The sequence below is a fragment of the Hemiscyllium ocellatum genome, chromosome 22 (genome assembly GCF_020745735.1).
Source record: "Hemiscyllium ocellatum isolate sHemOce1 chromosome 22, sHemOce1.pat.X.cur, whole genome shotgun sequence".
NCBI lineage: Eukaryota > Metazoa > Chordata > Chondrichthyes > Orectolobiformes > Hemiscylliidae > Hemiscyllium > Hemiscyllium ocellatum.
Window position 1 is genome coordinate 50,609,892 of NC_083422.1, and position 16,416 is coordinate 50,626,307.

Below are 16,416 nucleotides of genomic sequence, written 5' to 3' on the forward strand. Positions count from 1 at the left end.
GCGCACACACACACACACGGTGCACACACACATGCATATACACACACACACACACACATATATGCGTACACACACACATGCGTATACACACACACACATCTAACGTGCAATAATTCCTTTTAAATATCATTGGTTACGCTGCAGATATGCCACGTAACCCTGAGTGTGAAGAATGCTCAGGACCTTCTTTTGTCATGATCACAATTAATTTCTGGCTTGGGTGTTGTTCTGAAGTGTAGTTACTGTTGTAAGTGATATCCAATTTGCACGCAGTAAGGTCTCGCAAGCAGCAGTGATAACAATCTGACTTCAGTGACCTCGGTTGAGAGATAAATATTGACCAGGGTAGCCCTGGTCATCTTTGAGATAGTGGTCATGAGATCTTTGGCATCCACCTGAGAGAGTAGATAGGGCTTCATTTCGCTCCTCATCAAAAATTCAACATCTCTGACAGTGCAGCACTCCCTCAGCACTGTATTGGGGAGCTTGGCAGGGATTTCTTTATGTTAGGAGTGGGTCTCAAACCCATAACTTCCAGTCTGGCAGGTGTGTTGTCCCTTTGTATCACATTCCAGTCGCTGAATATCTGCTCAAGTCGACAGCCTGAGATCCCAGTAGAAAGTGTGAATTTGCTCCCCTAATTTGGAGCAAATGGGGCAGCACGGTGGCTTCGTGGTTAGTACTGCTGCCTCACAGCCCCAGGGTCCCTGGTTTGATTCCAGCTTTAGGCAACTGACTGTATGGAGTTTACACATTCTCCCTGTGTCTGTGTGGATTTCCTCCCACAGTCCAAAAATGTGCAGGTTAGGTGAATGGGCCATGATAAATTGCCTATGGTGTTAGGAGCATTAGTCAGAGGGCGGGTGGGCTCCTCTTTGGAGGGTCAGTGTGGACTGGTTGGGCCAAAGGGCCTATTTCCACACTGTAGGGAATCTAATAAAAAGTCTAATCTAATAAAAGTGCCAATGTTTCCCTGACAGAAATCAAGTTTCAATCTTATATTGTCTGTAGTTTTCAATCTTCGATGTTAACCGTTTCATTCTTCCCACCACAGGGACATGAGCAACAATAGGATCAGTTCATTGACCAACACCTCCTTCATCAACATGAGCCAGCTGACTACCCTGTGAGTACTTGGTTAGAGACAAAAAAAACTGCAGATGCTAGAATCCAAAGTAGACAAGCCGGAGGCTGGAAGAACACAGCAAGCCAGGCAGGATCAGGAGGGGGAGAAGTCGATGTTTTGGGTGTAACCCTTTCCTCCTGTCCCACTTCCCTCCCTCTGTTTATTTCTGAGCCCCCTTCCCCCTCCCCAATCCTGATGAAGGGTCTCACTCGACACGTTGACTTCTGCACCTCCTGATGCTGCGTGCCTTGCCATGTTCTTCCAGCCTCCTGCCTGTCTACCCTGTGAGTGCTTATAACCCTGGGTGGAACTGATGTACCACGTCCTTCTGTCCACAGTTGCCAACTGCATTTGCATGTATTCCTGGAGATTGCATCACATGACCTCCTGCCCACTACTCGCTCGGTGTATTGAAAGGCTTGTTTCTTCCCCTCTAATCCCAGTGGAGAAGCAAGTGAAGTAATTTTTTTTTGAAAATCATTATTTTCTATTTAATAGGGTTTACTAAACTGAGTGTCACAAACCCCAAGTGACATCATGGAGGCAGCAATGGCCAGTGTCCAGCTCAGACTGATTTTTGACAACTGTGAGGTCCCTTTAAATGATTGTGTGCTTATTTTGTTGGTGGATGTGTCCTAATCGACTTCTCCCAGAGTCCTGACCGCTGCCATAAAAACAAAACCCAGTCCAAAGGAAGGATTCTGCCCAGTCAAATCCTCTCAGAAGCTTTAATGTGCCAATGGGATCGTCTGAGGTGCAGGTGATACCCACCGTCACAACTGAGATATCAACATAGACTGTGGAAGCTAGAGAAGGAAATAGAAGGTGGGCTGTGGAACAAGGAACAGTAAAGGAGCTGTCCTACCTGTCCATCTTCCTTCCCACCTAACCTCTCCAACCTATCACCATTACCCCCACCTCCATGCATTCTCAGATACCTTCCCCCCCCAGCCCCACCCCTCCTCCCATTTATCTCCCAGACCCCCTTGGCTCACAAGCCTCATTCCTGATTGAGGACTTATGCCCGAAACATCGATTCCCTTGCTTCTCAGAGGCTGCCTGACCTGCTGTGTTTTTCCAGCACCATATTCTCGACAAGGAACAGTAAAGTCTAGCTGTTTTTGCCTGAATGTAATTGCTACATTTTCATCCCCTGTCTTTTATGTTCCAGGATTCTCAGTTACAATTCCTTGCGATGTATCCCAGCCTCAGCATTCCAGGGTCTTCGCTCCCTCCGGCTCCTGTAAGTCCTGATTGGAAGATACTCACCATGTTTTCCACACAGTAACCACCAATTAGCTGGATTTTGTGATCAGTTCTGGTCTCTAGGGGCCGATTGGCCTCCTGGCAATATGCAGTGCATTGACTATAACACTTATAGATATAAACAATGACTGCAGATGCTGGAAACCAGATTCTGGATCAGTGGTGCTGGAAGAGCACAGTAGTTCAGGCAGCATCCAACGAGCAGTGAAAGCAGTGAGGGAATAAGAGAATGCTCAGGGAGAAGGTAGGGCCGGTCAGGGATAGCGAAGGGAACTTGTGCGTGGAGTCTGAGCAGATAGGGGAAGCCCTAAATGAGTTTTTTGCTTTAGTTTTCACCAAGGAAAGGGAACTTGTTGTAAATGAAAACTTTGAGGAGCTGGGATACAGTCTTGACCAGATCAAGATTGATGAAGTTGATGTGCTAGTAATTTTGGAAAACATTAAGATTGATAAGTCTCCAGGGCCAGACCAGATTTATCCTAGGCTGATCTGGGAAGCGAGAAAGGAGGTTGCTAAGCCGCTGGCGAGGATACTTGCCACCGCACTCTCCAAGGCAGTCGTACTGGAGGATTGGAAGGAAGCGAATGTTGTTCCTCTTTTCAAGAAGGGTAATAGGGAAATCTCTGGCAATTACAGACCAGTCAGTCTTACATCTGTGGTCTGCAAAGTTTTGGAAAGAATTCTGAGGGATAGGATTTATGACTATTTGGCAAAGCATAGTGTGATTAAAGACGGTCAGCATGGCTTTGTGAGGGGCAGGTCATGCCTCACAGATCTTAATGAGTTCTTTGAGGAGTGATGAGAAGGTCGATGAAGGTCGAGCAGTGGGTATGGTGTAAATGGACTTCAGCAAGGCATTTGATAGGGTTCCCCATGGTAGGCTCATTCATAAAGTCAGGAAGTATGGGATACAGGGAGATTTGACTGTCTGTATTCAGAATTGGCTGGCTGACAGAAGGCAAAGGGTGGTTGTAGATGGAAAGTATTCTGACTGGATGTCAATGTTGAGTGGGGTCCCACAGGGCTCTGTTCTTGGGCCTCTGCTCTTTGTACTTTTTATAAATGACTTGGATGAGGAGGTTGAGGGGTGGGTTAGTAAATTTGCAGATGACACAAAAGTTGGAGGTGTCGTCAATACTGCAGGCTGCAGTGCGACATAGACAGGATGTAGAGCTGGGCTGAGAAATGGCAGATGGAGTTCAACCTGGATAAATGCCAAGTGATGCATTTTGGAAGGTTGAACTCGAATGCTGAATATAAGATTAAAACCAGGATTCTTGGCAGTGTGGAGGAACAGAGGGATCTGGGTGTGCAAGTACATAGATCCCTCAAAGTTGCCACCCAAGTGGATAGGGTTATTAAGAAAGCACATGGTGTTTTAGTTTTCATTAACAGGGGGATTGAGTTTAAGAGCTGTAAGGTCTTGCTGCAGCTCTACAAGTCCCTGGTGAGACCACACTTGCAACATTGTGTCCAGTTCTGGTCACCCTACTGTAGGAAAGATACAGAGGCTTTGGAGAGGGTGCAAAGAAGGTTGACCAGAATGCTGCCTGGACTGGAGGGCTTGCCTTATGAAGAAAGGTTGAATAAGTTCGGACTTTTCTCTCTGGAGAGAAGAAGGAAGAGAGGAGACCTGATCGCGGTGTACAAAATAATGAGTGGAATAGATAGAGTCAATAGCCAGAGACATTACCCCAGGGCAGGATTGACTGGTATGAGGAGTCATAGTTTGAAGATATTAGGAGGAAGGTATAAAGTAGACATCAGAGGCAGGTTCTTTACGCAGAGAGTTGTGAATGCATGGAATGCGTTGCCAGCTGTGGTGGTGGAAGCAGAGTCATTAGGGACATTTAAACGACTGCTGGACAAGCACATAGAGTGATGTGAGTTGAGGGGGGCGTAGGTTAAGTTACTTTATTTTACATTAGGATTAAACCTCGGCACAACATCGTGGGCCAAAGGGCCTGTTCTGTGCTGTACTCTTCTATGTTCCATGTTCCCAATTAGCACAGGCCTCACTGCATTGCAACACTGTGAGCTGCCAGAGGAAGTGATGGAGGCTGGTACAATTGCAACATGTAAGAGGCATTCGGATGGGTATATGAACAGGAAGGGTTTGGAGGGATATGGGCTGGGTGCTGGCAGGTGGCACTAGATTAAGTTGGGATATCTGGTCGGCATGGATGGGTTGGACCGAAGGGTCTGTTTCCGTGCTGTACATCTCTATGACTCAAATACCCTCAACATGAGGTGAGTTGCTGAAATTGCCAAACAGCCCTGGATTGATTTGTGTCCAACTTGGCACTAAATTAACCAGACCTCCAGCCGGCAGCACCTCAAACGTTCTCATCCCTATTTTCAAATCCCTCCATGCCCTCACCCTCTGTGTGTGTGTGATCTTTTCCAGCTGTACAATCCTCAGAAATCTCTGTGCGGCTCTGCTCCTGGTCCCATGTTCATTCTCAACTTTCAATTGCAGGAGAATTGGTGGCTGTGTCTTCAGCCACCTAGACCCCAATCTCTGGCATTCCCTCCCTAAACCACTCTTTAAGATTCTCCTTAAAATCCTGTCTTTGCCCAAGCTTTCATTTGTGTGTCTTGTAACCTCCTTTTCTGGCTCGGTGTCAGATTTGTCTGGTATGCTCCTGGAAAGAAATTTGGGATGTTTTACTGTGTTACAGTTGCTATGTAAATGCATGTTGTTGTTAATGTCACTAAGGTTAGATATCAGGAAATAAAAGGGGGTGGAAATTTTCTGGTACATAGGAGAGCGGCAAATGAGGGAATTGGTGGCTTTGTACTCAGAATCACTGCATCCCAACAACAGACTGTGCCTTGATGGGGGAGGGGAGATTAGTCAGAATGTGAAAATAAATGAACAGAGGAGGAATTGGAGCAGACAATTGCCAAGGAGGTGTGTGTATGTGTGTGTGTGTGTGTGTGTGTTTGCATGTAGGTGTGTCTGTGTGTGGGGTGCACGTGTGTGTGTCTGTGTGTAGGCGTGTGTGTGTGTCTGCGTGTGTTTGTGTCTGTGTGTAGGCGTGTGTGTGTGTGTGCGTGTGTGTGTGTCTGTATGCGTGTGTGTGTCTGTGTGCGTGTGTGTCTATGTGCATGCGTGTGTCTGTGTGCGTGTGTATCTGTGTCTGTGTGTGAATACCAACCAGAGCTGCTGCCTATATCTGAGGATCAGCCTTCTTGCTGTGGTGGGAAGGAAAGATACCTGTGATGGTAACTAATTGCCTGTCTCAAACACAATCTCCTTCATGGAGTGCAGCTGACTTTGGGTGACCGGGAGGATGGGCAGTGACAGCAGGTCAGAGCCTGAAGAGAGAATAGCAAGGGACTATCTCTAAAGAGCAGGATCTTTTTATCCATACTAATTTCTGACTCTGTGCTCACTAGTCGTGTTTGTCTGCTGGTTCCTCATCTTCAGATTGCTGCTGAAGTTCACTTCCAGAAGGGCCTGACTCTCTGTCTGTCCCTTGTTCTCATGCCAAAACCATGGGCAGTCAAGAAGAAAGGGAGGACTGCCGATGCTGGAGATCAGAGTCAAAAAGTGTGGTGCTGGAAAAGCACAGCCCATTGGGGCATATTGCTGAGTCCAAACTCAGTCTGTTCAGATTTCCACGCCCATCCACACACTCACATGCACACATTCACACGCTTGTATGTCAACTCGATGTATCACTGTCATTACATACTAATCAATATTCTCCCTCTCCCCATGAACCCTGGTGAAAACATATTATTGTTGTGGTTCTGTTCGCCGAGCTGGAAATTTGTGTAGCAGACGTTTCGTCCCCTGTCCCGGTGACATCCTCGGTGCTTGGGAGCCTCCTGTGAAGTGCTTCTGTGTTGTTTCCTCCGGCATTTATAGTGGTTTGTCTCTGCCGATTCCGGTTGTCAGTTCCAGCTGTCCGCTGCAGTGGCCGGTATATTGGGTCCAGGTCGCTATGTTAATGGGCGGTACGGTGGCAGAGTGGTTAGCACTGCCGCCTCACAGCGCCAGAGACCCGGGTTCAATTCCCGCCTCAGGCGACTGACTGTGTGGAGTTTGCACGTTCTCCCCGTGTCTGCGTGGGTTTCCTCCGGGTGCTCCGGTTTCCTCCCATAGTCACAAAGATGTGCGGGTCAGGTGAATTGGCCATGCTAAATTGCCCGTAGTGTTAGGTATAGGGGAATGGGTCTGAGTGGGTGCGCTTCGGCGGGTCAGTATGGACTTTTTTTTTAGATTAGATTACTTACAGTGTGGAAACAGGCCCTTCGGCCCAACAAGTCCACACCGACCCGCCGGAGCGCAACCCACCCATACCACTACATTTACCCCTTACCCAACACTACGGGCAATTTAGCATGGCCAATTCACCTGACCCCGCACATCTTTGGACTGTGGGAGGAAACCGGAGCGCCCGGAGGAAACCCACGCAGACACGGGGAGAACGTGCAAACTCCACACAGTCAGTCGCCTGAGTCGGGAATTGAACCCGGGTCTCAGGCGCTGTGAGGCAGCAGTGCTAACCACTGTGCCACCGTGCCGCCCATGTTGGGCCGAAGAGCCTGTTTCCACACTGTAAGTAATCTAATTACTGAGAAGCAATATTTAATATAGAGTCTTCAAGGCCCTGATCCTCAGTGTGTTCTAGGCTGCCATACAACGTATAGCACTGTTTCCTGTGCACAGATTGCAAGTTTCCTATTCTAATTTGGGGTGGCACAGTGGCTCGGTGAGCAGCACTGCTACCTCACAGCACCAGGGTCCCAGGTTCGATTCCAGCCTTGGGTGACTGTGGAGTTTGCACATTCTCCCCGTGTCTGCTTGGGTCCCCTCCGGGTGCTCTGGTTTCCTCCCACAGTCCAAAGATGTGCAGCTCAGGTGAATGGGCCATGCTAAATTTCCCGTAATGTGTTACGTGAATTAGTCAGAGGGAAATGGTTCTGGGTGGGTTACTCTTTGGAGGGTCGGTGTGGACTCATTGGGCCGAAGGGCCTGTTTCCACACTGTATGGAATTTACCCTAAAAAGGGTCTGCACGGTGGCACAGTGGTTAGCGCTGCTGCCTCACAGCGCCAGAGACCCAGGGTCAATTCCCGTCTCGGGCAACTGTCTGTGTGGAGCTTGCATGTTCTCCCCGTGTCTGCGTGGGTTTCCTCCGGGTGCTCTGGTTTCGTCCCACAGTCCAAAAATGTGCCTGTTAGGTGAATTGGGCATGTTAAATTCCCCTTAGTGTTGAGTGAAGGGTTAAATGTAGGGGAACGGGTCTGGGTGGGTTGCTCTTCAGAGGGTCAGTGTGGACTTGTTGGGCCGAAGGGTCTGTTTCCACACTGTAAGTAATCTAACCTAATTTGCTGAGTTTTAAAAACAAATAACTCTGTAGCTATTTCATAGTATTGTTACTGAAGATTAAAATAAATCCAATTCTGTCCCATATCTCCTTTGAGATCCACAGTAGCAATGAAAAATGCACATCTATTTTGACCCTGCGCAGTAATTTAAATTTGCCGTCTGCATTTTTGTAAACATCCTCCATGCTGTTTGTTTCAGTGGCTAGCTCTCTGCTGCCATAGACTGCACACAGAGGAACTTTCAGCAGAAGTAGAGGTCATAGATTAAGCAAACGGCCAGGACATGAAGTACAATAACATTTCTCCAAACAGTTCCTCTCTCAACCATTTTCTCTTCCTTGTCGCTGTGCTTTCTCTCACCTTAACTTTATCTTTCTTCCATTATTCAATTACTTTAATAATTAATTCATAATTAAATTGAATTATCCAACTCACTACTTAAGAAGAGAGAGACACTGAAACCATAAGTTCATTAGTTGATGTAATAGAAGTAGTGAATGTTGGAATCTGTTAATAGGGATACGATATCAGGGAATTTAGAAAAGCTGTTTCTGATTTGATTAGATTAGATTCCCTACAGTGTGGAAACATGCCCTTCGGCCCAACAAGTCCACACGGACCCTCCGAAGAGCAACCCACCCAGACCCATTCCGCTACGTTTACCCCTTCACCGAACACTATGGGGCAATTTAGCATGACCAATTCACATAACCTACACATTTTGGACTGTGGGAGGAAACTGGAACAGCCGAAGGAAACCCGTGCAGATACAGGGACAATGTGCAAACTCCACACAGACAGTTGCCTGAGGTGGGAATTGAACCCGGGTCTCTGCCACTGTGAGGCAGCAGTGCTAACCACTGTGCCACCCATCCACTGTGCCACCATGCCACCCATATCGCCAAGTCACATCGATTTATGAAAGGCAGGCTGCCTTTGAGAAATTGATTGGAGTCGCAGGTAGACATGGTGATGAAAAAGATGTTTAGTATGCTTGCTTTTATTGGTCAGTGCATTGAGTATAGGAGTTGGGAGGTCATGTTGCGGCTGTACAGGACATTGGTTAAGCCACTTTTGAAATACTGCAAGCAATTCTGGTTTACCTGCTATAGGAAAGAAGTTGTGAAACTTGAAAGGGTTCAGAAATGACTTACAAGGTTGTTGCCAGGGTTGGAGGGTTTGAGCTATCGGGAAAGGCTGAACAGGCTGGGGCTGTTTTCCCTGGAGCATTGGAAGGTGAGAAGTGACCTTATAGAGACTTATAAAGTCATGAGGGGCATGGATAGGGTGAATAGTCAAGGTCTTTTCCCCACAGTAGGGGAATCCAAAACTACAGGGCATTGGAACAAATTACTGCAGAAGCTGGAATCTGTACTGAAAACCACAAATACTTCATCTAGATTCAAAACATTAACCTGCTCTCTCTCCATGCATGCTGTCTGACCCGCTGTGATCTCCAGCATTTGTTGTTTTCATGAGACGGCATAGATTTAAGGTGAAAGGGGAAAGATTTAAAAGGGACCTAAGGAGTAACTTTTTCACGCAGAGGTGGGTGCGTGTATGGAATGAGCTGCCAGAGGAAGTGGTGGGGGTTGGTACAGTTACAGCATTTAAAAGGCATCTGGATGGGTATATGAATAGGAAGAGTTTAGAGGGATATGAACCAAATGTTGGCAAACAGGACTCGATTAATGTAGAATATCTGTTGCATGGATGAGTGGACCGAAGAGTCTGTTTCTGGCTGTCCATCTCTATGACTATAACTAAGTTTATTGAGATTGAAAGAGGCATGTTAGTTAAGGGGAAGCATTCCTGATGAAGGGCTTATGCCTGAAATGTTGACTCTCCTGCTCCTCAGATGCTGCCTGACCTGCTGTGCTTTTCCAGTTCCATACTTTTCACCTCTGACTCGCCAGCATCTGCAGTCCTCACTTTATCCTAGGTCTCTGATTATAGTCCAGTGACAGTGCCATTATATTATTAATAGAATGTCCAAGGGTCAGTGCTATAGCCTAAGCTATTTACAATCTATAATCAATGATTGAGTAATGTATGCAAGTTTGCTGACAATGCAAAGTTAGGTAGGAAGCTAAGCTGTGAGGAGGACATAGAGACTGTGGAAAGATATGGACAGTCAAGTGACTTATCAAGAAAATGGAAATTATTCACTTTGGAAAGAAAACAAGAAAAGCAGAATATGATTTGAAATGTTGAGAGACTGGGAATTGTTGGTATGGGCAGAACCAGGGATGTCATTGTACATGTACAACAGGAAGTAACATGCACATAAGGCAAGCAGTTAAGAAAAGCAAATGCTTTGATAACTTTTAGCACGAAGGAATTGGAGTATCAGAATAAAGAAGCCTTACCATTGTTATACAGGGCATTAGTGAGATCACAGCTGGAGCATTGTGTGCAGGTGTGGTCCCCTGGCTTCAGGAAAGATATACCATAGAGTCACAGAGTCATAGAGATGTACAGCATGGAAACAGACCCTTTGGTTCAACCCGTCCATGCCCACCAGATATCCCAACCCAATCTAGTCCCACCTGCCAGCATCCGGCCCATTTCCCTCCAAACCCTTCCTATTCATATACCCATCCAAATGCCTCTGAAATGTTGCAATTGTACCAGCATCTACCACATCCTCTGGCAGCTCATTCCATGCACGTACCACCCTCTGTGTGAAAAAGTTTGCCCTTAGGTCTCTTTTATATCTTTCCCGTCTCACCCTACACCTATGCCCTCTAGTTCTGGACTCCCCCACCCCAGGGAAAAGACTTTGTGTATTTATCCTATCCATGCCCCTCATAATTTTGTAAATCTCTATAAGGTCACCCCTCAGCCTCCAACGCTCCAGGGAAAAGAGCCCCAGCCTGTTTAGCGTCTCCCCGTAGCTCAGATCCTCCAACCCTGGCAACATTCTTGTAAATCTTTTCTGAACCCTTTCAAGCTTTACAACATCTTTCCAATAGGAAGGAGACCAGAATTGCATGCAATATTCCAACAGTGGCCTGACCAATGTCCTGTATAGCCGCAACATGACCTCCCAACTCCTGTACTCAATACTCTGACCAATAAAGGAAAGCATACCAAATGCCTTCTTCACTATCCTATCTACCTGCGACTCCACTTTCAAGGCGCTATGAACCTGCACTCCAAGGCCTCTTTGTTCAGCAGCACTCCCTAGGACCTTACCATTAAGCGTATAAGTCCTGCTAAGGTTTGCTTTCCAAAATGCAGCACCTCGCATTTATCTGAATTAAACTCCATTTGCCACTTCTCAGCCCATTGGCCCGTCTGGTCCAGATCCTGTTGTAATCTGAGGTAGCCCTCTTCGCTGTCCACTACACCTCCAATTTTGGTGTCATCTGCAAACTTACTAACTGTACCTCTTATACTCACATCCAAATAATTTATGTAAATGACAAAAGTAGAGTACCCAGCACCGATCCTTGTGGCACCCCACTGGTCACAGGCCTCCAGTCTGAAAAACAACCCTCCACCACCACCCTCTGTCTTCTACCTTTGAGCCAGTTCAGTATCCAAATGGCTAGTTCTTCCTTTATTCCATGAGATCTAACCTTGTTTATCAGTCTCCCATGGGGAACCTTGTCGAACGCTTTACTGAAGTCCATATCGTTCCCATCTACTGCTCTGCCCTCAACAATCTTCTTTGTTACTTCTTCAAAAAACTCAATCAAGTTTGTGAGACATGATTCCCAAGCACAAAGCCATGTTGACTATCCCAAATCAGTCCTTGCCTTTCCAAATACATGTACATCCTGTCCCTCAGGATTCCCTCCAACAACTTGCCCACCACTGAGGTCAGGCTCACCGGTCTATAGTTCCCTGGCTTGTCTTTACTGCCCTTCTTAAACAGTGGCACCACGTTAGCCAACCTCCAGTCTTCCGGCACCTCACCTGTGACTATCGTTGATACAAATATCTCAGCAAGAGGCCCAGCATTCACTTCTCTAGCTTCCCACAGAGTTCTCGGGTACACCTGACCCTGGGGATTTATCCGTTTCAAGACATTTATCCATTTCAAGACATCCAGCACTTCCTCCTCTGTAATCTGGACATTTTGCATGATGTCACCATCTATTTCCCTACATTCTATATCTTCCATATCCTTTTCCACAGTAAATACTGATGCAAAATATTAATTTAGTATCTCCCCCATTTTTATGGCTCCACACAAAGGCCCCCTTGCTGATCTTTGAGGGGCCCGATTCTCTCCCTAGTTACCCTTTTGTCCTTAATATATTTATAAAACCCCTTTGGATTCTCCTTAACTCTATTTGCCAAAGCTATCTCACATCCCCTTTTTGCCATCTTGATTTCCCTCTTAACTATACACCTACTGCCTTTATACTCTTCTAAGGATTCACTCGATCTATCCTATCTACACCTGACATATGCTTCCTTCTTTTTCTTAACCAAACCCTCAATTTCTTTAGTCATGCAGCATTCCCTATACTTACCAGCCTTCCCTTTCACCATGACAGGAATATACTTTCTCTGGATTCTTGTTATCTCATTTCTGAAGGCTTCCCATTTTCCAGCCGTCCTTTTACCTGCGAACATCTGCCCCCAATCAGCTTTCAAAAGTTCTTGCCTAATACCGTCAAAATTGTCCTTTCTTCAGTTTAGAACTTCAACTTTTAGATCTGGTCTATCCTTTTCCATCACTATTTTCAAACGAGTAGAATTATGGTCGCTGGCCCCAAAGTGCTCCCCCACTGACACCTCAGTTGCTGCCCTGCCTTGTTTCCCAAGAGTAGGTCAAGTTTTGCACCTTCTCTAGTAGATACATCCACATACTGAATCAGAAAATTGTCTTGTACGCACTTAAGAAATTCCTCTCCATCTAAACCTTTAACACTATGGCAGTCTCAGTCGATGTTTGGAAAGTTAAAATTCCCTACCATAACTACTCTGTTATTCTTACAGATAACTGAGATCTCCTTACAAGTTTGTTTCTCAATTTCCCTCTGACTATTGGGGGGTCTATAATACAATCCCAATAAGGTGATCATCCCTTTCTTATTTCTCAGTTCCACCCAAATAACTTCCCTGGATGTATTTCCAGGAATATCCTCCCTCAACACAGCTGTAATGCTATCCCTTATCAAAAATGCCACTCCCACCTCCTGTCTTGCCTCCCTTTCTATCCTTCCTGTAGCATTTGCATCCTGGAACATTAAGCTGCCAGTCCTGCCCATCCCTGAGCCATGTTTCTGTAATTGCTATGATATCCCGGTCCCATTTTCCTAACCATGCCCTGAGTTCATCTGCCTTCCCTGTTAGGCCCCTTGCGTTGAAATAAATGCAGTTTAATTTATTAGTCCTACCTTGTCCCTGCCTGCCCTGACTGTTTGACTCACTTCTGTTCTCAGCTGTACCCATCTCAGTTCGATCTCTTTCCTCACTATCTCCCTGGGTCCCACCGCCTTCCCCCCGCCCCCCCACCTTACTAGTTTAAATCCTCCCAAGCAGTTCTAGCAAATCTCCCTGCCAGTATATTAGTCCCCTTCCAATTTAGGTGCAATCCGTCCTTCTTGTACAGGTCACTTCTACCCCAAAAGAGATTCCAATGATCCAAAAATGTGAATCCTTCTCCCATGCACCAGCTCCTCAGCCATGCATTCATCTGCTCTATCCTCCTATTCCTGCCCTCACTAGCTCGTAGCACTGGGAATAATCCAGATATTGCTACCCTTGAGGACCTACTTTTAAAATTTCTGCCTTACTCTTTGTAATCTCCATTCAGAGTCTCAACCTTTTCCCTTCCTATGTCGTTGGTTCCAATGTGGATAATGACGTCCTGCTGGCCCCTCTTCCCCGTGAGAACATTCTGTACCCTCTCTGAGACATCCTTGATCCTGGCACCACGGAAGCAACACACCATTCTGGTTTTTCTCTGCTGGCCACAGAAACGTTTGTCTGTACCTCTGACTACAGAATCCCCTAACACAATTGATCTCTTGGAAGCCGATGTACTCCTCATTGCATTAGAGCCAGTCTCAATACCAGAAACTTGGCTGTTCGTGCTACGTTCCCCTGAGAATCCATCACCCCCTACATTTTCCAAAACAGCATACCTGTTTGAAATGGGTATAGCCACAAAAGACTCCTGCGCTAGGTGCCGACCTCTCTCCCCTTCCTGGAGTTAACCCATCTATGTGACTGTATCTGAGACTTTTCCCCCCTTTCCTATAACTGCCATCCATCACATACTGTTGCTGTTGCAAATTCCTCATCGCTTCTATCTGTCTCTCCAATTGATCTACCCGATCTGATAAGATTCACATCCATAGAGTGCAATGAATATTCATGACATTGATTTCTGGGATGAGAAGATTATTTTATGAGATTATTTTACGGCCTGGGATTGTTGTCTTTGAAATTTCAAAGAATGAGAAGTGGTGTCATTGAAACATAGTGAATAAAGTTGAGAAGTAAAATTTGTGAAGGACTTGGCAGGTTAAAGACTGAGAGATGTTTTCCCTAACTGGGGAGTTTCGAACACAGGGGCTCAATCTCCAAGTAAGGTATAGACAATTATCTGTGTGTGTCCCTCTGCCTGTCAATCTCCGTTTTTGCACTTTCTTTCTCCCTGCCTCCTCACAGAATCCCTATGGCGTGGAAGCAGGCCATTTGGCCCATCGAGTCCATACCAATCCTCCAAAGAGCATCCCCCCCAGACCCACTCCCTACCCTATTCCTGTAACTGCACATTTCCCATCATCAACCCAGTTAGCCTGCACATCCCTGGATACTACGGGACAATCTAGCATGGCCAATCCACCTAACCTGCACATCTTTGGATGAGTGGGAATAAACCCACGCAGACACGGGGAGAATGCGCAAACACCACACAGAGAGTCGCACGAGGCTGGAACCGAACCCGGGGTCCCTGGCATTGTGAAGCTGCAGTGCTAACCACTGAGCCACCGTGCCACCCACCATTTTCTCACCTTCTATCTGCCCATTCGCTATTAGTCCATCACGATCACTGAATAAATATCGTTTCAGATGTCTCCTCACTTGTGTCACATGGGATTTAATATTTTCACTTCAGACAACAAAATAGAAAGCTTTGGGAAGAGCATGGGCATTTCATTTTATTTCCTCTGCCTTGTTTTTGCAGAGGTTTCCATACCCTGTGCGCTGGGTACTGCCCTGCTGTTCAGAGAACAGTTTCAACAGTCCAGATCCCAATTCAGCCACTAACTGGCAGATTATTTAACAGGCCAGTGCTTTCATTAACACTCAGGAACAGTGTTACCTGGCAACCTGCTGTGAGCTCCTGGCAGTAGAGGGTTTACTAATTACAGCCTTCATCTCTCACTGAGTAAGGTACTGACTCCGAGAGATTGAAGCATAATCTGTTCATTTGACACGTTAATGCAGGGCAAGCCTTACCTGTAAATGGGCATAGAATCACTGGAGAAAGTACAAAGACTTGCACGACCAGAACTGAGTCTATAACTATCGGGATAAGTTGACCACTGGGGTGTTGTGCTGACCTTATGGAGCTCTTTGAAGTGATAAATACATTTAACAGACTAGATGTAGAGATGGAATTCTCACTATTGAGGAGCCCAGTACTACAGATCGTGAAGATCAGAGATTCAATAGTAAATCCAACGACAAACAGTCTACTAAATACGTAGGCAAGGAGAAAAATAACTTTCACATAATCAGGCAAACTTTAATAGCGAGTGTCTTAAAAGACTCTTCAGACACTGATTCCTGATGTGGCAGGACTGATGTATGAAGAGAGACTGGATGGGTTAGGACTGTATTCATTACAGGTTAGAAGAATGAGGTGGGTATCCCATAGAAACGTATAAAATTCTAATAGGACTAGACAGTATAAAAGCAGGAAACATAGCCCCAATGACTTCAAGGAGGACGAAGAGGGGAATTCCAGAACTCAGGGCCCTGGCAGCAGATCGCACGGACACCACTTGGTGGGATGGAGGGAAAACACAAGAGGACCCAGGTGGAGGTCTCGGAGGATTGTGGGTCTGGAGGAAGTGATAGCGACAGGGAGAGAACCAGATTATGTGAGATCCTTCACAGTGAAAGGGCCCACTCATCAATCCGTGCTGGTGGATGAGGCATGTTTGCAGGATCTCGTGGAAGGAGGAGCAACAAATATATGAATTAAGAGGAGTGGACAACTCAGTTGCTCCACTATTCAATAAGGATTGTAGCTGATCAGATTTTTCTAGACTCCCACATACCCCTGATAACCTTTCACCCCCTTTCTTATCCAGAATCGACCTAGCTCTGTTCAAAGACTCTGCCCCCACTTCCTTTTGAGGAAGAGGATTCCAAAGACTCTCAACCCTCTTTGAGAGAAATAGAATTACCTAATCTTTGTCTAAATTGGCCAACCCTTATGATTAAACACTGATGCCAAGTTCGAGATTCTCCCAAAAGAGGAAACATCATTTCCACATCCAGCCTGCCCAGATCCCTCAGGGCGTTATTCGCTTCAATCAAGTCACCTCTTATTCTTCGAAAATCCAAAGATACAAGTCTAGTCTGTCCAACCTTACACTGTAGGATAACCCACCCATTCCATAGTTTGGTAAACTTTTCAATGTATTTACAGTCTTCTTAAATCGGGAGATCATTATTGTGCATAATACTCTCAACGCGGTC

The 16,416-nt window shown here is 46.1% G+C and overlaps 1 protein-coding gene across 1 annotated transcript in view; it reads left to right on the plus strand.

Moving 5' to 3' along the window:
- Positions 1-16,416, plus strand: part of slit1a (slit homolog 1a (Drosophila)) — a 278,048-nt gene that overhangs the window by 219,681 nt on the left and 41,951 nt on the right. The window contains exons 23-24 of the mRNA XM_060842211.1: positions 1,055-1,126; positions 2,298-2,369. Coding sequence (XP_060698194.1) covers positions 1,055-1,126; positions 2,298-2,369 — 144 coding nt within the window. The remainder of the gene's footprint in view (positions 1-1,054; positions 1,127-2,297; positions 2,370-16,416) is intronic.